The 19,780-nt window shown below is 51.3% G+C and overlaps 4 protein-coding genes across 9 annotated transcripts; 2 read left to right on the top strand and 2 right to left on the bottom strand.

Moving 5' to 3' along the window:
- The first annotated feature begins 77 nt into the window (after positions 1-77).
- On the top strand, positions 78-3,545 carry minpp1b (multiple inositol-polyphosphate phosphatase 1b). Of its 2 annotated transcripts, none has more exons than XM_004086779.4 (7): positions 78-1,218; positions 1,503-1,694; positions 1,769-1,969; positions 2,074-2,171; positions 2,372-2,502; positions 2,624-2,757; positions 2,887-3,545. In XM_004086779.4, the coding sequence occupies exons 1-7, from the start codon at positions 822-824 to the stop codon at positions 3,135-3,137; spliced, it is 1,404 nt and encodes a 467-aa protein (XP_004086827.1). In that variant the 5' UTR covers positions 78-821; the 3' UTR covers positions 3,138-3,545. The 2 variants fall into 2 exon arrangements, with proteins under 2 accessions (XP_004086827.1, XP_078793290.1); XM_078937164.1 differs by having other exon boundaries at positions 595-1,252.
- An 88-nt stretch (positions 3,546-3,633) lies between these two features.
- Positions 3,634-7,664, bottom strand: atad1b (ATPase family AAA domain containing 1b). 4 transcript variants are annotated; one of them, XM_011473457.3, is made up of 11 exons: positions 7,462-7,664; positions 7,027-7,110; positions 6,283-6,476; positions 6,108-6,206; positions 5,921-6,044; positions 5,652-5,852; positions 5,024-5,130; positions 4,861-4,950; positions 4,742-4,792; positions 4,437-4,567; positions 3,634-4,205 (listed from the first exon to the last, which is right to left on the bottom strand). In XM_011473457.3, exons 3-11 carry the CDS (start codon positions 6,454-6,456, stop codon positions 4,091-4,093), a joined length of 1,092 nt encoding a protein of 363 aa, XP_011471759.1. In that variant the 5' UTR covers positions 6,457-6,476; positions 7,027-7,110; positions 7,462-7,664; the 3' UTR covers positions 3,634-4,090. The 4 variants fall into 4 exon arrangements, with proteins under 4 accessions (XP_011471759.1, XP_004086826.1, XP_011471760.1 ...); XM_004086778.4 differs by having other exon boundaries at positions 5,921-6,041; XM_011473458.4 differs by lacking the exon at positions 7,462-7,664 and having other exon boundaries at positions 6,766-7,037.
- A 679-nt stretch (positions 7,665-8,343) lies between these two features.
- On the top strand, positions 8,344-14,944 carry ptenb (phosphatase and tensin homolog B). The gene is made up of 9 exons (XM_011473456.4): positions 8,344-9,014; positions 10,004-10,088; positions 10,291-10,335; positions 10,651-10,694; positions 10,771-11,009; positions 11,545-11,686; positions 11,767-11,933; positions 12,204-12,434; positions 12,565-14,944. The coding sequence occupies exons 1-9, from the start codon at positions 8,933-8,935 to the stop codon at positions 12,742-12,744; spliced, it is 1,215 nt and encodes a 404-aa protein (XP_011471758.2). The 5' UTR covers positions 8,344-8,932; the 3' UTR covers positions 12,745-14,944.
- Positions 14,945-15,704: 760 nt separating this feature from the next.
- Positions 15,705-19,435, bottom strand: rnls (renalase, FAD-dependent amine oxidase). Of its 2 annotated transcripts, none has more exons than XM_004086775.4 (7): positions 19,162-19,435; positions 17,981-18,089; positions 17,763-17,905; positions 17,512-17,670; positions 16,268-16,441; positions 16,028-16,203; positions 15,705-15,958 (listed from the first exon to the last, which is right to left on the bottom strand). In XM_004086775.4, the coding sequence occupies exons 1-7, from the start codon at positions 19,277-19,279 to the stop codon at positions 15,797-15,799; spliced, it is 1,041 nt and encodes a 346-aa protein (XP_004086823.1). In that variant the 5' UTR covers positions 19,280-19,435; the 3' UTR covers positions 15,705-15,796. The 2 variants fall into 2 exon arrangements, with proteins under 2 accessions (XP_004086823.1, XP_020557635.1); XM_020701976.3 differs by having other exon boundaries at positions 17,981-18,123; positions 19,162-19,352.
- Between the last annotated feature and the right edge of the window lie 345 nt (positions 19,436-19,780).

Below are 19,780 nucleotides of genomic sequence, written 5' to 3'. Positions count from 1 at the left end.
TCCTAAACCACAGAAAAACAGCCTGATGATCTTCATCTTCATCTTCAAACAGATCACTTAGCAAAAAGTGCTACACTAAAAGTTTATTTATTACGTATACTTGAGTATAAGTATAGTACACCTCCATGTATGTGTCGTGTAGGACGAATACTAACTGAATACTTCTTTATACTAAATTGGAAGATTTAAGGTTTACAATATAGTGAATAAAAAGTAATCTGTCTCACTTTCAGCATGGACAAAGTATACTTGTAGTACTACTTTTTGTTGAGGCGTGACTTGAACTTTTTTTATCTACTTCTATCAACTACAGTCTTTAAATAATCACAATGGCCGGTGTGTTGGCATTAGGGGTACTTGAGATGTTTTTGGGGCTGCTCCAGCTTCCACTCCTGCTTTGTTCTGTAGGGGTTCAGGAGGAAGGCTTCACCTTCATCTTCTTCATCCTTGTTTACATCTTCTGGATCTTTACTGCTCAGAATTCATGCAACAGATGTGATTTATTCATCTTTAGTTTGTCCAAAACCTTCACTATAACCAAAGCTTTTATTTTACAGGAAACTAACAGGTGAGGCTTTTATTGTGAAGGTAATAAAGGTGAAAGCGCGGAGGGATATCTTCAGACGATCCAAACCGGAACCTGCTGGACCACCGGGCGTCTTTTGCTATAATTCTTTTGATTTATTGACGTAAACGATGGCGGAGGTGAGGTCTCCTGGACCGGTTCTGTTCGGCTGCTGAAGGGCGGGAAGCTCGGAGTTCACCTGAACCCGGAACTCCGGCACGTAAATCACTCCCGGCTCTTCGTTGTAGCAGCCGGCATGTTCCGCGTGTCTGCGCCTGGGCAGCGGCGTCTGTTGGCGGGTCTGAGCCTGGTCCTGGCCCGTCTGTGCTGCTGCTCTGCGGCGGCTGCCAACGTCCCGAACATCGCCGTCTACTTCGGAACCAAGACCCGCTACGAGGAGGTGAACCGGCACCTCCTGCGCGACGTTCTGGCGGTAAACGCGTCCGTCCTGAAGCCCCCGCCGACCGAGCGCTGCTCTCCGGTCCATCTGACCGCCGTCATACGGCACGGCAGCCGGTACCCGACCGTGAAGAACGTCCGCAGGATCAACAGGCTGAGCGAACTGGTCCGGACCGAGGCTTCCCGAGCCCCGGGCGGCTGGCTGCTGGACCTCCAGAGCCGCTGGGAGACGTGGTACACCGAGGACATGGATGGTGAGACTCCGCAGTGGTGAATCTAGTCCCTCAGGTCAGAGGTTTCTATTGAAACTCAAATGATTCTTTTACTAAACCAGAGAAACGTTTACAAAAACGGAACATTTATACATTTTAACCGAGTTATATTTCTGAATCAAATCCTTTTAATTTTCAATGTTGTTCCTATTTAACGTTTTACTTCTGATAGGAAACCGTTTATGGTCTCCGGATGTTCACGCGGATGATCAGGTCTGCCTCAGGTGATGATGTGATGATGATGGCTGACTCCTCCTACTCCCCAGGTCAGCTGGTGACGAAGGGCAGGGAGGAGCTCCAGCAGCTGGCGCGGCGTCTGGCCTCCTTGTTTCCGTCTCTGCTGTCGGAGGAGAACGTGAGGAAGAGGAGGGTGAGCTTCGTGAGCAGCTCCAAGCATCGCTGTGTGAGCAGCGTGGAGGCGTTTCAGGAGGGGCTGTGGCAGCACTGGGGTCCCAGCGGTGAGGCCGAGGGGCATTCTGGGAGATGCAGTTAGCGTGTCGGGCCGTTCCTCTGACGTTTGACGTGTTGGTAGGTGAGACTCCGGCCTACAGCCACCGGGTGGAGGACGAGCTGATGCGCTTCTTTGAGCGTTGCCGTGGTTTCGTGGAGGGTGTGGAGAACAACCGGACGGCGCTGCTGGAGGTGGAGAAGTTCAAACACGGGGAGCAGATGGAGGCCGTGAGGAGGAGGATTGCCGAGATGTTGGGACTCCCGTTCCATCGACTCACACCAGGTCAGACTACAACTCCCAGCATGCATTTCTGAGCAGACGCAGGCGTGTCAGAGCGTGGTGCTTTTACCTCTGGTACTGAGTTTTTGTCATTGTGGCGTCTGCAGACCTGCTGGAGGCGGCCTTCTTCTTGTGCTCGTACGAGCTGTCCATCAAGTCCCTCCACTCGCCGTGGTGCTTCCTGTTCAGCGAGACTGACGCCAAGGTGCGTTCACCTTCTCTGGCCCTGCTGGGGAGGTCGCGACCTTTCTCCTTTTTAAAAATCAGCCTAGAAATTTTTGCAAATGAAAAGAAAAAGCTAAAACATAATCTCTGGAAACATTTGATCGAATAAGAGGAATTGGTTCATCTCGACATCATCAGTCGCAGAAAAGTGAGACGTCAGCGGTTCTGGTCCTCCTGCAGGTTCTGGAGTACAAGTCGGACCTGAAGCAGTACTGGAAGCGCTCTCACGGTCACGCCATCAGCAGCCTGGCCAGCTGTCCTCTCTTCCACCATGTCTTCAGGACGCTGGACAAGGCGGGCCGTCCTCGCAGGTGGGCCTGAGGTCCTCCAGGTGGGCCTGAGGTCCTCCAGGTGGGCCTGAGGTCCTCCAGGTGGGTCCGAGTCCCTCCAGGTGGGTCTGAGGTCAGAATGAGTCTCTGTTGGTGTTCTCAGGTCCACAGAAGCGGCTCCAGAACCGGCCTCCATCCTGGTGGGACACGCCGAGACGCTGCTTCCCCTTCTTTCTCTGCTGGGGTTGTATAAGGACGAGACTCCGCCCACTGCCAGCAACTACCAATCACAGCATGGTAAGCGGAACGACGGTTACAGGAGTGTCCGTGATGAAGAATTGAAATCTGATCCAGGCTCAGCAGAATCTGCTGGAGCTTTCTGGATCAGAACCTGGGAATCCTCACTGACCCGCCCTGTTTTCACAGGCAGAACCTTCCGGACCAGCCGCATCGTCCCGTACGCCGCCAACCTGCTCTTCGTTCTTTACGACTGCCAGCGCGGGCCGCGCCTGCAGATGCTGCTGAACGAGACGCCGCTGAGGTTCCCCGACCTGCCGGAGGACGCGCCGCTGTACCGCGACGTCCGGGCCGCCTACCGCCACCTGCTGGACGGCTGCGACTTTCACACGGAGTGCGAGGGGAGAGCCGGCGGGCGCGGGCCCAGCACCGAGCTCTGACGCCAAAGAACCTGCTGACCAGGTGTTCAGCTCTGATCAGGCTCCGCCCCCCACGCTGAAGCAACGCCAACATCTGAGTTCAGCGGCGACTCTCAGGGTGTCATGCTGCTCCGTCCTGAACCGGGCAGGACAGGAAGAACACTTTCAAAGTAAAAGCCTTTATCGCAGGGATCAATGTTTGGTGTGAAGGAACCGACGAGCCAAACGGCGCCGTGGTCCTGTGTTCTGCTGACCGACCTTCACACCGCGGGTTTGATTTCTGGGTTCATTCTTAGAGCTTTAAGGGTAATTTATTCTTTTATTGTTGGTTTATTCTTTATCCAGGATTCGATGGAACCGCCGGCTTCTCTCATCAGGGTAACTTTGTGCCAAAATCATTTTCAAATTAAAGCTTTACTTGATTCTTTCCGTTTTGTCAAGTTTCACATTAAAACAAACATTGGTTTGTTTCCTCCGTCAATAACTGATGATCTTTGCAGAATCAGCGGCTGGCAAACTTGTTTACATGTTTATTTACAGTGTAAACACTGAGTAAAAGATTTACACTTTTTACAGAAAACCAAACTTAAATAGGACCAACTCTTCAAAGGTGGAGCTTTTCTCCTTCCAGGGTTTCTGCCTTCAGCTGGATTTGGATCAATTCTACAGTTTTTAACGTTGACCTGTTTGGATCAGGACTAATCCAGAGTTCTGATGTTCATCCAGTCCACCTCTGGTCAATCCATCAATTTATTGATGAGGCCGACAGTTTAAGGTGATCTTCAGGGCTGGGGTGTCCCTACTGCAGCGGAGGATCATGGGTAACGGAGGTCTCAGCAGCAGGACGGTCAGTTTGTTCCCCTGGGGTGAAACGACTTCACAGGAAGTCGTCTTTGCACAAACAGGAAGCAGTGGCACATGCTTGACTTATTTACATCGTGGAGGCGGCGGTGGGCGGAGCTGGTCATGTGACCTCAGTCCAGAGCGGCGTGCAGCAGCATGCCCTGAACCCCCGCAGACTTGGACCTCTTCATCTTCTCGATGGCCTTCTGCAGGTCGCTCTGCTGGATGGGTCGGATGTAGTCCTCACTGCGGGACGACAGCAGCCAATGAGAGTCAGGGACCACTGAGGGAGGGGGTTCTGCAGAACTGTTCGACAGGAACCGCTGAGGGAGGGGCTGTTCTATGACAAAAATCAACTGGGGGGTATTTGTGTCTGCTGTGCACCTGCTAACAATTTCAATGTAGACACAGAAACCTCTGAATGTGTGTGTGGGTGAGTGTGCACGTGGGTGAGTGCACGTGCGTGCTTGGCCTGACCTCTCGCTCTGGTTGTGGACGAAGTCTCGGACGCACAGCAGCGCGGCGTCGCGACACATTTCTCTGAGGTCACTTCCTGAGAAACCGTCCGTCTCCTTGGCGACATCCAGAAGGTTGACCTGAGAGTCCACCTGAGAGCGGGGGTGGGGTGGAGGAGTAATATGACATAAAACGGCGTAAACAAAAGCGGTTCCTCATCAGAAACTTCATCAGGATGAAGAACAAATGCTGTGCATGATGGGAAAAAGCCAAAAGGTGGCGTCCTGGACCGGGCTGGTGGTTTGTGTGTGTGCAGGTGAACTCACGCCCTCGTCCTGCAGGATCAGCTCCAGGATCTTCTCCCGCTGCTTCGCGCTCTGCAGGAACAAACGCAGTCAGAACCGGTACCGGTCCAGCGGACGCGCCGCAGGCGGGGGATACGTACGGGCTGGTTGATGTGAAAGCGGGTCGGCATCCGCCGCAGGATGGCCGAGTCCAGGTCCTGGGGACGGTTGGTGGCCCCCATGATGATCACCTGACACACACACACACACACAGAGCTCACAAAGCTGCCGCCACAGGCGCACAAACCCATGGCGGGCGCGTACCTGGCAGTAGTGGTCCGTGTCCAGCCCGTCCCACAGACTCATGAACTGGGCCTTCATCATGGCCGTGGCCTCGTGGTCCGAGCTGGAGCGGCTCCTCAGGAAGGAGTCTGTTCAAACACAAACATTCCCACAGTGACGCCTGCAGGCTGAACGCTCTGAGGGGACGGAATCGAACCCTTTCCTCCACTGAACGTGTTTGTGACGCGTTTAAAAGGTGAAAAACAGAAACTGATCCGCTTCACACAGTCAGGGTCGACTGAAGGAGACGGAGCTCCAGGATGTGGAGGCATTCTGTCTCTGCACCACCAGAACCCAGTTTGGTTTGTTTTACCGCCAGTAGGTCAGAGCCGGTCCTGGTTCTGTTCTTAACCTTAACGGACAGAACTTCCAGGTGCATCCAGTGGCCGGAGGCGGTCCGGTTATTGGATGATGCCTTTCTCTCCGCGGGTACGAGGAGAGCTCTTGCCCCAGGGGGAGGAGTTAAAACATCCTGGGGTTTTATTCATGATTGATGGAAGGAGTGGGTGTGTGCACGTGAGTGTGCACGTGAGTGTGTGGGACAGTTTGGGGGGATTCTCAGGCTTGCAGCTAAAAAACCCATGGATGATGTTCTGCTCGTCTTCCTCACCGATCTCGTCGATGAAGATGATGGACGGCTGCAGCTTGACAGCCAATGAGAAGACGGCAGCCGCCAGCTTCTGTGACTCGCCGTACCACTTGTCCGTCAGCGTGCTCGGCTGCAGGTTGATGAAGCGAAACCCCGCCTCCTTGGCCGTTGCCTTGGCAATCAGCGTTTTGCCACATCCGGGCGGCCCGTAGAGGAGCACGCCTGCGACCGCGAAGACCAGGTGGTTAGGGTCAAGACTGGACACACAGACCAGGAAGGTGACCTCTGACCTTTGGGGGGCTGCAGGAGCCTGGACCCCTGGAACAGGTGTCTCTTTTGAACAGGTAAGATCACCGTCTCCTTCAGTTCTGTGATCACCTCGTCCAGACCGGCGATGTCCCTCCAGGTGATCTGCTGGCGGGTCAAAGGTCAGAGCAGGCGCCAGCTCACCTGCAGCGTGACGTGACGAGAACTTACCTGCATGCTGAGCGGGTCCACCAGGTGAGCGGCGATGCTCATCTCGTACTCCGACAGTTTCACGTTCTTCACGCCGATCTTGTCCATCAGTTTCTCTGCCTGTCGGACACACATCAGTTCTAGAGGTTCTGCATCTGCGCCGGAAGACGGTCACGCCAAAGCTCCGCCCCTCTACCTGTTTCTTGGCCTCCACCTTCTGCTTCCTGGTGGGGTCGATGGCGTCCACCATCCACTTGATGGTGAAGTAGGTGACGGCTCCAAATATGGTGAGGCGGAAGAGCAGGCCGATGACCTCGTTCCTGCCCAGCGGACGGGTGATGTTCTCAGTGGGGACCTCCCTCAGCACCATCTTCAGATGTGGAGGAGAACCTTCAGGTGAGGAGACAGAGGCACAGACGCGTCTGAGTCCAGTTCTGAGGTTGACCTTCCGGTCAGAACCAGAGCATATCAGCTGTTCCACTGATGAGAAAAAAACTATTAATTTCAATGTGCTAATGTCCTCGATTCTTCAAAATAAAAGCTGCTGGTCGGGATGACCATGAAAAAGGAGCAAACATGGATGTTTCCCGGCATGCTTGATGTCAGATCTGTGGACCATCTCTTTTAGTTTGACAGACATTTTAGTGAATTAATAATAAGATTATTCATCGCTTCTCACAGCTTGTTTTCACCCTTTGAGAGCTCGTGCGCAGCCCGGGAACCTCTCAGTCCTTCAATGATGAAACCGGAAGGAACCCGGTATTACTAGCTTCTTTAGCATTAGCTTAGCTTGACCTTCGGGTTCTGGTGATTTTTGGGCGTCATAATTAGGACAAACGTGGCAAATATTCCACGGGGAACATTCTAGTGACAGGTTCCGGTCCAGTCTGCTGAGAATGAGAGTGGAAGGGTGGTTTCGGTTCGGAAACGCGGAGCTCACCTGTACGTCTGTTCAGCTTCTGTCGTAACCGGCCGGTCTACTTCTTCTCCTCGTTCAGAAAACGCTCGCGGCGCTGAGCGCCACCTGGCGGCGTGGCGGATTACGGTGAAATAATAAAAAAATGTTTTAGAGATGCAAAACTGTAAAATTGATCATTTAAGATTTGAAGACTATGATTCCTTATGGTCCCTAAATTCTTTAAATTAATTAAAATATTATTTTTGTTCTTAACGTGTTTTATTTTGCACGGTAAAGTCCTCTTTGTTGGCTGTTTGCTGAATGAAAAGGACTTTAGAAAACAATTTTACTGCCAAAAAAGCTTTTTAGAGCAATTTTAGATCAATCTTATCTTAAAGAGCTTGTTGGATATTCTCCTTCTCTCAGTCTGCGGCTGCAGATATCAACCTCTAATGGATGAAATGTAAACTGGCTCACCTTCCTCGCTGCAGACCATCCTCTTCCTCTTTCACATCCATTTATCTGTCGCTTTCTGACATCCTGAAGCACCTCAATCCAACAAGACTCCAAAAACCAGAAACCGGGTTAGACTTCAGTTTTACATCATTCATTGTTCATCGCCATTTCATCCGGTCCTGTTACCGATATCCTAAATGATTAGGATTACATTTGAAAAGTCAACATTATGTTTTCAACAAAGGACACTGAATGACACTTGTGACATGCCACTTGTGTGACGTCACAAAGACGAGCGGAGTTGAACACGTGTGATCAGGTGTCACAAGCCAAGAATGTGTTCAACGTGTTCCTGCAGTACCACAGTCTCCCTGCGGGTGTCGCTGCAGCTCTGGGTTTTCCTCTTCACCTCCCGTTTGTCAGCTCCCCTCAGGCCTGTGAGAGGAGCTGCTGTGACCAGAGGAGTAAAGGAAACTCATTAGTGGAGAAAATGATGAAGAGTAAAGACTTATTTTCGCAAATTTTTGCAGAAAAGTGTGCTGTTATTTCAAATAGCGACTTCACCTGCTGTCTTTTTTTTAAAAGTAGAAACATAAATCTGTTTTTTTACCTTTAATAGTTGTCTACTTTTACTTATTCCGTGTCACAATAAATTATTATGCGATTTTAAATAGATGCTACCCATTTAGTATTGTTTTAATATCATTATAATTCAATTGAAGTGAAACGATTGGTCCAGTAAAATTACTCTAAGGGAGTACTTTTCTTTTCTTACTTTCTTTCTTGTATTTATTACGACGCATATGTGCTATTTCCCTGCGTAAAAGGTCCCCCCCCGGTCCTAAAAATCTTTTTTGAGATAGTCGGTTTCCTCTCATTTAAAGGTAGGACTATTATTTTTTAAGGATACCGGATGTGCGCTGTGACGCATGCGCACTGTCTCTCTCAGTCGCTCCGCTCGGGGAGTTTTTTCTTGTCCCTCCGAGATGCAGTGTCCAATCACGGCTTCTACACCAGGAACAGTCTGACCGTCCGACGTCAGGAGCTCTGGCTTTTTGGATCGGAAATCGACCAGCGGATGGTTTTGCTTCCAGGCGATGGACCTGGATGTCCGGGCCCGCGGTAGAAGCACGTAGAAAGCCCCGAGATTTTCTTCTGACCCAGAAAAGCAGGCTCGGCGAGAAATTGCAGGCCGGCTAGCATCTGGCCGAAGCCGAGAACGGAGGGAGGCGCCCGCGGTGGACGGGCAGCGGGGACCCCCCCTCCCCCTTCTGCTTTTGGACTCAGTTCGGTTCTTCGAACCGCCCATCAGAATGATTTCCCCCCGTATTTTTTTATAAACGTCTGGGGCTCGAAAGGCTGTCGACTCGCTAGTTGTAAGCTAGCTGCTCCGTTAGCGTTTCCCCCCGGCGAGCAGACGGCGGAGGATCCGGAGGAGCTCACGGCCTCCTAGTGCTCAGCCGACGGACCCACCGGGAGTTCGGGACCAACAATGGCCGCCAATCTAATCAAGGAGATCGTGAGCAGAAATAAGAGGCGGTTCCAGGAGGACGGCTTCGACCTGGACCTCACTTGTATCCTTTTCGCTGCTGTTTAGCACAAAGCGCCGTTCGGGAAAGCTGCGTTTTTAGACGTCTGGTTCCGCCGCTGCGTCGGACCGAGCCTGAGCTCCGGCGGGCCGCGGGGCCGCTGCAGCCGGACGTTTCCGCGGGGATGTTTGGGCCGAAACGAGGGTCTCTGCGGCCGCTCCGCGGTGCGTGAGAGCCCGCGTCAGAGAACCGGGAGTTTTCCCGGCTGCTGATGCTCCGGTCCAGGTGCTCAGCGGGAGGCCACATCATCAGCGGGGCAGGTGTCCGAGGGTCCGAGTCCTGTGTTTTAATGCACGTTTATCCGTTTCTGACTGTGAAATACTTTTCTGTGCTTATTTGCATACAGGAATTAACATTTACTGTTTTTTTAGCTCAACTCTGCAGTGGTTCCGAGTTTAAGGAGGATTCAGTTCAGGTGGTGTGGAGGTCCAGTCCAGTGTGGTTTCATTTTGGACCGGTTCCATCACACTGGTTCTGGTAGAAACTCCAGTTTCTGTGGGGTGATGTTCTGGACCGTCATCCTGGGTTCTCTGTATTCATCTGAGGATCTTAGAAGGTTCTAGAAGAGTTCTCAGCTGATTGTTGAGGTTTTTTCTTGCTGCAGCGGAAGATGGTGTCGGGTTCTGGTCTGCAGAAAGCTGCTCGGCCCGACCCGACCCAAACAGCGGAGCACAGACCTTTGAAAGCTGGTGGAGAGTGGGAGACGTGCAGTTTCTGCTTCTCTGGACTCTGTTGTTGGTTTGTTCTTCTCGCCGTTGAGGCTCGCCGTGAGGTTTCTTTGGAGCCAGAACGGGCTCCTCCGGGCTTCTGTGTCCGGTTTAGTCATTTCTGGGCCTGATGGCCGTTAAGATGACCATCGACGGTTCTGAGAGTCGGTGCCTCCAACACGGGGCAGCGGGGCGGCGCTTCAGCGGCCCGCTCAGTCCGTGTGGCGTTGAAGGCGTTTCCTACAGATCCTGAACTTTGCCTGTCAGACATTTACCCCAACATCATCGCCATGGGCTTCCCCGCCGAGCGCCTGGAGGGCGTCTACAGGAACAACATCGACGACGTGGTTCGGTAAGATGACACGTCACATGACCTGCTGTTTTGCAGCAGCAGCTGCTGCTTCACACATGCAGATGGCGTCATGTGATGCAGGTCGTCCGCACTGAGACGACAGCAGTGCAGAACTTTCAGCTGCGGTCATGACGATGATGATGATGATGAGGAGGAGGAGGTTCTACAGGTCTTCATCTCAAACCTGATTTCTTGTTTTCAGGTTTTTGGACTCGAAGCACAAAAATCACTACAAGATCTACAACCTGTAAGTCCTGCAGCTCACCTGTCAGGTGGTTTCATGGTCAGCTAGAGGTCCAGAGGATGAGGATGATGAAGAACAGGATGTCAGAAATGTGTTTTGGTGGAATGTTTCTTTTTCAAGTCTTCATCCCAAAACCAATTTGTGGAACAGAAGATATGACCTTAAAGAGCAGAAATTCACAGATTTAACAAACTAAAAGAGGTTTTTTTATTTTTTTTAGGGGAGTTTATTTTGTCATTTTTAAGCTCCGCCTCTAAATCTGCACAGGAGAAAGGAGCAAAGCTCCTCCGTTTACTCCTCCTGTCTTTCTGCTCACAGATGTGCGGAGCGACACTACGACACCACAAAGTTCAACTGTCGAGGTAAGCCCCCCCCCCAGCCTTTCGCCCTTACCCCGCCTCCCCCTGGACTCTAACGGGGCAACTGCGTCTCTTTCAGTGGCCCAGTACCCCTTTGAGGACCACAACCCGCCCCAGCTGGAGCTCATCAAGCCTTTCTGCGAGGACCTGGACCAGTGGCTGAGCGAGAACGAGCATCACGTGGCCGCCATCCACTGCAAGGCGGGGAAGGGTCGCACCGGCGTCATGATCTGCGCCTACCTGCTGCACCGGGGCAAGTTCCGGGAGGCGCAGGAGGCGCTGGACTTCTACGGAGAGGTCCGAACCCGCGACAAGAAGGTGAGGGTGGCTCGTGCGGCGCTGGCGGTGCGGTTCTTAAAACCAGCATACGTATCCTCTCCGGTCCGAGGTCCAGACTGTGGTTCCGGTGTTTTCCACTGGTGGTTCTGAAGCTGTTCCTCTTCCTCGCCTCCTGCCGTCTGCATGCAGCAGCGTCTGGATTTACCGTCTCACGGCTGCAGATCGATTCCTGCTTTAGACAAATAAATGACGACTTTTATTCACAAATTGAACTTTTTCCTGAAAACGATGAATTCTTCTTTTAAAATAACGTGAAGTTTTTGTCTCAGAATGAGAGGAAAAAGTGAATTTGACTGGAAATGAACTGAAGTTTCTGCTCCTCGTTTTCCTAAACTGCATTTCCTGCAGCCGCTGATCATGTGATCAGAGGGATCGGCTGATGCTTAGCTTTTAGATGAACTCCTTTACCCAGAATGCCCTGGGAACATGCTGTGGTTTGGTAGTTTCCCACAAATGTCAGAACCGCTGAGCCGGACCCGTTGTGGCTCTCGTCTGACCCGGTCTGTGTGTTCAGGGCGTGACCATCCCCAGCCAGCGCCGCTACGTTGTGTACTACAACTACCTGCTGAAGAACCGGCTGCAGTACAAACCCGTGGCTCTGCTCTTCCACAAGATGATGTTCGAGACCGTCCCCATGTTCACCGTGGGAACCTGCAGTGAGTCCGGGTCCGGCCCGCCGCTCCACGCCCGTGCCGCTGCGGGCCGAGGATCCACCGTCTCCCTGTTCTGTGTGCAGATCCTCAGTTCGTGGTGTACCAGCTGAAGGTGAAGATCCACACCTCTAACCCCGCCCACACCCGGCGAGAAGACAAGCTCCTGCTGTTCGAGTTCCCCCAGCCGCTCCCCGTCTGCGGAGACATCAAGGTGGAGTTCTTCCACAAGCAGAACAAAGTCATGAAGAAGGTGAGGGTTCCCATGTGACAGAACACTTCCTGATCTGGTCATAACTCCGCCCCCGTGAGGCATTGTGGGTATTTTATCTTCCACCATGATCCTGGATGAAGCTCACCGCTGATGAGGCTTTGAAAAGGAACCATCTCTGAGGCCGTGTTCCACCTCTGTGGACTGGGCTTCTGCAGAACCACACGGGGTTCTTGAGGAGAACAGGCGGTTCCACCGAGCGGAAATGGATCCAGAAGTGAGAACCGACGTCTGTCTCTGTCCTTCTTTCAGGAAAAGATGTTCCACTTCTGGATCAACACCTTCTTCATCCCGGGCCCAGAGGAGGCCTCCTACAAGCTGGAGAACGGCAGCGCGGCGCCCAATTCGGACGTGTCTGACAGAACCTACCAGAACCCGGGAGACGCCAACGACAAGGACTTCCTGGTCCTCACTCTGACCAAGAACGAGCTGGACAAGGCCAACAAGGACAAGGCCAACAAGAACTTCTCTCCAAACTTCAAGGTAGGCTCTCCCGTCTCCTCCCAGAGAACCGGGTCGCCGCTGAGATCCGGTAACCGGTTGGGGGTCGCTTGTAGCTCACAGGTTCTGCTTCCAGCAGTTCTCAGGTCTTGATCCATCGCGTCTCCTGCAGGTGAGGCTGTTCTTCAGCAGGACGGTGAAGGACGGGACCAACTGTGACGCCAGCAGCTCGTCGGGGACGCCGGACGTCAGCGACAACGAGCCCGACCACTACCGCTACTCCGACACCACGGACTCGGACACTGAGAACGACCCCGAGGAGGACGACCACGAACAGATCACCAAAGTGTGACGGCGCCAGACTCCTACAGCGTGTAAATACCAGGATGTTCTGGCAGTCAAGAACCTGGACTGGGTCAGAACTTACCCCCACCTGCACCCACCTCCCATGACCACAGCTGGACAATCATGATGGGCAATAGGGAGGCGAGTGGGCGGGGCAGGGCAGAAGTGACAGGTGACAGATTTCATCAGGGGGCGGAGCCAAAGCTGAATCAAACTTAGAGGACGAGGACTTGTGACGGAACCCGGCCCCTCCCCCTGATCCGTCTGGACTCTTGCCCGCTCAGATCCACGTCAGTTTCCCTTTGACCTGCACTGGCCCGGGTTTGGTTCTGCTGACCCACATCTCTTCAGCGTCAGCCAATCGTAGTTTGATCATCTTAGTCTCCAGAGAAGAAGCTGAGGGTTAAAGTCCAGTTCTGACCAAGAGTTCTGGACTCTGGATTCGGGTTACGTCTCAGCCTGGACCGCAGCCCGAGCCTTTAATCCAGATTTTAGGTTCTGGATATTGGTTGAGTTTGTTCTGGTCTTCTTCTGCACACAAACATCCAATCAGCTCGCAGAAAGCAGAGCTGGTTCCGTTGGACTTTCTCAGATCATTAAGCTACACGACGGACCCGCGGGTCCACACTTGAGCCAAGACTCCCTCCCAGACGGAGCGCTCTGATGGCCAGTCGGCTCAGAGTCCTGGTGCCGTGTTAACGCGCCGGGCCAGAACCCGGCCCAGTGCTCCCAATCACTCTGGTGGATCCATAAGCTAAGATGATTATCAGGCCCGTTTGGGTCACGCTTTAGGCGGACTTAAGCTGCCTCTCAATCAGCTCTGGGCAGAACCTCGCTAATTCTGTCTGCAAACTGACCATCCCGCCCAAGTTTGTCAGAACCAGAACCAAGTCACTGAAGCTTATTTTCATTAGATACTCTGGTCCGGTTCTGGGTCTGAGCTCTGATGATTACAGAGTCGATGTTCTGAACCAAACCAATAAGTCCGACTCCAACTAAGATGGTTCTGACCCGCCTTTATAACCAGAGCTTCTTTGACCATTTGCCTTTGGGTCTTATGGTTCTGATGACCCATTTTCCTCCTCATCTGGTGCTAAACTAACTGCGGTCATCCCAGCCATTGCGAGCACAGACTCAAGTGGAGGAAGGGGTTCTGTCTGGTTCTGGGCCTGTGGCGCTGACCCGTAGGTGCTTAGTTATCTGGTTCTGGAGCTGTCGTCCACCCGTGGTGCTCTCTCTGCTTGTCCAGTTCTTCTCTGTAGCTTCATTGTCGGCCCGGCCCGAGTCCTGTTGGTTCTGTTCCACCCAACGCAGGATTTGGACCAGAGCCGATCACAAAAGTACTCCCAGGACCCAGTTGTGATTGGATCAGTCTGAGACTTGAGTGAACCTCGGTTTGATCGGATCAGAACAAGTGAGCAGAACCAAAAATTCTGAGCTTTGACGGCGTTCGACCTGAAAAAAAACAAGCATCTCTTTAGAAGTGGGTCAGAACTTTAAGGAGCCGGACAGTTCTGGTTCCTCCTGTTGGGCTGAACAGCATTTGGGTTTTCCATGGATCCAAACGGTTTAGATGACCCGTTCTGGTTCTTCTGAACATGTCAGGTGTGGACACAGAACATCTGATGTTAGCTCTGGTTCTGTTCTGGGTCAAGCAGGTTCTATGTCCATCTTGCCACTGAACCACCTGACCCAAAGTTCAGTTAGATTTTTATTAGCTTCTTTTTTTAATTTGGTTCTGTTCTTTGGGCCCGGTTCCTTCACTCCTCAGAAAAGTCAGCTGACAAACGGACTCAAACTGGATCAGTGGTTCAGGGTCTAACAGAACCTTCTTCTTGTTGGTACGTCAACGTCGGTCAGAATGCAGAACCGTGCTAGCCACGCCCCCTGCTGTGAGCCCCACCCCTTTACAACCTTCTTCCAGCTAGTCCACAGACGTTCCTCTGCTGGTTCTGCTCCAGTCCAACAGAACCTGGTTAAAAACGCACCACTTGGTTCTGAATCCAGACTGGCACCGATGTGGTTCTTAGTCTATTTAACCTGGTTTTGGTTTTAAACTCTGCAAACAGAAACGTCCTGATACTTGACTACCTGTCGCCATGGAAACATGTTAAACTGACCCCTCCCACATTCTTTTATTCTGCCTATTCTTGTTTTATAATGAAATAAAAACACTGTAAAGGTGAATAAACTATTTATAAACTGCTGATTGTCGTGGAAATGTTTTCAAAGCTGAACTGACCAAAAGTCTCTGAACACCTGGATCAGGTGGGAAGAAGGAAACCGGCTTTCACTAGCCAAACGTTTGAGCTTTTATTTTGTAAACGACTGTAGTAAACCACCTTCCTGTTCCCCCGAAGTCTGAGGACACCAGCTTAATCCTAACCGACACCAGCGGCGAAGGTGAAGAAGAGTCTGAGGAAGAGGAGTTGGCTTTGTCGCAGCAAACGCCTGGAGAACGGCGAGCAGAAACGAGGTCACGCTCGGAGACTCGTGGGCGGCGGCCAGAACCTGTTCTGCTTCATCTGCTGCTAAAAAAAGATCAGAAAGCCGCGGACGGCGCCCTGCCGCATCTTCAACCAGCCCGCCGGACGGATGGCGGACGTGCTCCGTCTGCAGACGGGAACCGGGCGGGTCAGAACCTGCAGGGAGACGGGACGGACCAAAGACCGGACCACCGTGCTCAGGGGCCGGAGAGGGGGCGGGCCAAAAACCATCAAACCCAGAAGACATGGAAGGAAACCAAACGCGCCATACGCCAACAACGGCGAGGAGGGGTTGGACAGGAAGTCAACAAAAACAGAAGGGGAATGCGGTGAGGATGCAGGAAATTCTACCTGGACAGGTGAGAGGAAGGAAACTACAGGGAGGAACTGAACCAGGAACCAGGCTGCGTGTTTTGGGGCTTGTTAGCCATGTGGCAGGTTCACCTGTCCAGGTGTGCCTTAAAGACCAGGAAAGCTTAAAGACAGAAAACACGGCTTTTATTTAGAGGAAACAAACATCAGAGCCACTCTCAGACAACAGTCTGATTGGCTGCTGGCAGATGGGGGCGGGGCTCAGCTGTTAGCCAGCGAGCCCTTCAGCACACTGAGCACGCTCAGTGCCGAGTCCACACAGCCGTCAAAGTTGGAGTGACAGAAGGCGTCGCCGCCGCAGACGAGCAGCGGCTGCTCCAGGACAGTCATGTGACCCGGACAGTCGGGGACCGAGGTCAGCACCTGCAGGGGGGGCGGACAGATGTGACGCCAATCGCCCTCAGAACGCAGGTGCGCAGGTGCAAGACTCACCTGGGAGTACCGCCACTTCTGACACTTGATGCTGACTGGCTGAGGCAAATCAGGGAGGAGCCTGTGGAGCTCCTGCAAGATGATTGGCTGGACGTCCTCTTTGTCTCGCTCCAGGTGCTTCTCGCCAAATGGAACGCTGGTGTGGACGACGAGGGAGGGGCCACAACCCGAGTTATCTGAACGGGATCAGGAAGGTCAGCCAGAGACGGACAGGTGAGGGTGCCAGGTGCGCAGACTGACCTGCGCCGCGTTTCCGGTTGTCCACGGCGATGTAGCGGATGCAGGCGTTATCCGAGACGTACTTGGCGGCCCAGCCGAAGCTAAAGACGGCGCCCGGGGAGAAGAAGAGCGCCAGCGCGAACCGGGACGAGAACCTGACGCCGTCCAGCTGCTGCCTCTGCTGGACGGAGAGCACTGAGACACAGGTCAGGATGTGAGGCGCTGCCCTGCTGCATTATGGGAAATGGAGGATCTTACACTCATCATATCAGCTGCGGCCTGGTGGATCTTTAAAGCCTAACTAGTGATGAACAAGGTAACTGGTTAACAGTTAACCACAGCTGAGCCCAACACACCTGAACTCTGAACAGGTGAAAAATGTCCGCTATCCTCTTTGAAAAGCATCTTCAAATGAATTTCACTGTTTTTTTATTTTTTTTATTTGAATAAGCGTGCACTCTCACACACGTGCACACCTTCTGCTAATAAAACTGGAGCCAGGCAGACAGATGCTGTGTGTCTGCGTGCGCCACAGGAAGTGGGCGCTGTCCTTCACCAGCCAATCAAACGAAACCACGGTGACATCATCGCGATCCAGAGACACACACATGCAGACTTGCACACTGCTCCTTCAAGGAGAAGAAACCAGCCAATCAGAACTCAGGGAGGTGACATCACAGGCTTCTTTGTTTGAAATCTCTCAGCAGGAAGTGCTTGCCAAAATAAAAGCCCCACAGTCTGTCTGATCTTCTGTTCTCCTTGGGTTTGTATCAGCACCAAGCTGTCTTGATGATGTCATCGCTTAAACACATTTGTGCAGGTGAGGACTTCACAGCTGCTGCCACCCTGTGGCGGAACACACTCACTGACCCCCCCCCCCCCCCCCCGCTCTTCATCCTCCCCCAGGAGGAGCATCATTCACTCCTCATCCTCCCTTCATCTGTCTGCTTCTCCTACCCGCCACTTTCTCTAAACTCAAAACAAACATTGCTTTTATTTTGTGATTTATTTTTATCCATGCTGTGTCTGAATGATCTGAAAGGCACTTCAAAATAAAAGTAGGATTATTTTTTAGGATAAGAAAAACATTCCAGGTTGTGGAAATCAACTATGGAAACTGTCTGTATGAAGTCTGTGAGAGGACAGTCCTCAGAAGTCACATGACCTCTGTGAGACGCCTGTCCTCTCACAGAGGTCATGTGTTTACGGCCTTCAGAGGTCACATGACCTCCGGTTGGCTCCACCCTCATTCTGTTCTGACTCACGGTTTCCCAGGTCTCCCTGCAGCTGCAGGATCTGCGGCACAGGCATCGTCAGGACGACGGCGTCAAACGTTTCACTGCCTCCCGCTTTTCTCTCCACCTCCCATGATGCACCACGGCGGTGCAGAGCCGTCACGTGATGCTCCAGGAACACCTCGGCTCCTGACGAGAGAGAGAGAGAGAGAGAGAGAGAGAGAGCAGCAGATGGAACAAGTCTGCGTTAACGCAGGTGGAGGACAGGTGGGCGTGGCTACCTGACTGAGACAGAAAGTGCTTGACCAGGCTGCTCATGCCGCGCGGCGGCACGTAGTCCTGACTGCCATCTCTCTGCCGCAGACCTTCGATGGGACAGTCGAGAGGCTGCAGGACGCCTGCAGACAGCAGCTCTGTGTAGAAACTGAACACACAAGTCTGAGTTTCACAACAAAAGCCCATCCGTCAGTGTGAAAAAGATGAGACAGGTGAGGCACACCTGTGGTGGGACTGAGCGTAGGCCGGCGTGGCAGTGATGTACTGAGCTCCCAGGTCAGCCGAGTGAGACGAGGCGTCAGGGGGAGGACGACTGGTGGACATCCTGCCGCCTGAAGACAAACAGGTGCAGAACTCACCTGAACACTAGAACGGGAATCAGGCAGGAAGCAGAGAGGAACCTCAGACACAAATCTGAGCATGAAAGACGTTCTAGGAGCTTCTTCTACACTGAGGTGAGGACGAGGAAGCTCAGCTGCAGATTTACTTCTGTTTGTAGCTTTAAAAATCCATATAAGGCCTCAGTAAAATACCTTTAAAACAGCTTTTCTGTCCATTTTGACACAAAACAAGTTTTCTGTTTGTTCAAATCAAATGAAAACAGTTTTTCTAAACCAAGACTTTAGAAGTTAAAACATGTAAAAATAAACTCATGGATCCTGATCGACCCATGTTCAGCTGGAAGGATTCTCCATGCTGGACCGTGTGACGTCAGCAGAAAACACGCAAGAGAAGAAATTAAAGCAGGAAAAGGGTTTTCCTTACAATACAAATATTTGTATACACACTTAAAATGTGTGCAGAACTGCTGTCCAAAAAAAAAATTGAAGTTATTGTGTAAAAATAAGACATGAAAATAAAGAATAAACTGTTTCTGATGCTAATACATTAGATTTATTTGTGAGACACATTTCAGTCAAAAAAATTTAGAAAAGGCCGAAAGTTTGACTAAAACTAAACAAAATTTCAGAATAAATGCTTATTCTAAAATGGCCTGACACCCAAAATACATTCTGGTTCACCAAAGAAGCGATGACCTCCAGTCTGGTAGATCAAATTAAACTTAATTTAACAATCAGAAAAGGAGAATAAGAAACAAAATATATGTTTAAGCAGAATTCGAGCTGTTAGACTACTGTTTTTAAAGTGTTTTTAGTGTCTTTCATTGTTTTATTTGGACTATTTTTACACCTGAAGACACAAACCTGTCCAGCTGAAGCAGTTCTGGTTTTTGTTGTAAATCTCAGTTCAGATTGACTTAATTTATTTAATTATGAAGCCGAATTTCAGAGAAAAGTCGTCTCTCCTGAAAGCCGCTTAAGTTTCTGTTCAAACCTTCGACCCGTTCCTGCTGGAACCTGGAGAATCTTAAATTGGACCATTTTTGAATGAGGTTTAGTTTACCTGCGCCTCTAGCCTTGTCCCAAACCACGACCCGGACCTTGTTCTGCAGCTCTCTCCGTAACAGACATGCGCACAAGCTGCCAGTCAGACCCGCGCCAACTATTAGCACGCGGGCCATTTTCGGAACCGAAGCGGCTCCGGTCCGCTGGTTGTTCGGGTCCAGAATTGCAGGAGTTAACGGTGGATCCGGGTTATAAAATAGAAAACCACAGACGGACACACAAAAACTATTCCTGCGTTAAAACCTGCGGACTTGCCGTGCCACTTCCGCTCTAAAATTTCACAATAAAAGCTGCAAGGTAGAAATTATGTAAATTCAAAGTTGAAGTGCTTATTAACTTCACTTAATGGAACTTATTAAAGTTGTTCAAATGAATGTGCTTCTCACATTTCCTACCTAAATAAAGATTATAAGGAAAAATGTTTGTCTATGTATTTTTAAGGTCAACTCAATGATTAAAAACACGTTTTTTTTGTTCTTTTTAAGCATACATAAACATTGATTACAATATTAATATGCTTTATTTTTTTGAAAGAAACGTGGTATTTGCTGCAGGGTAAAAACACACACACGCCTCACAATGTTAATTGAAACAAAAAAGTTCAGTTTTCCGGTTTC

The sequence above is a fragment of the Oryzias latipes genome, chromosome 19 (assembly GCF_053564925.1).
Source record: "Oryzias latipes strain Hd-rR chromosome 19, Olatipes_Hd-rR_3.1".
NCBI lineage: Eukaryota > Metazoa > Chordata > Actinopteri > Beloniformes > Adrianichthyidae > Oryzias > Oryzias latipes.
The sequence above is the reverse complement of the archived record's forward strand: the minus strand, read 5'-3'. Positions and strand labels throughout refer to the sequence as shown.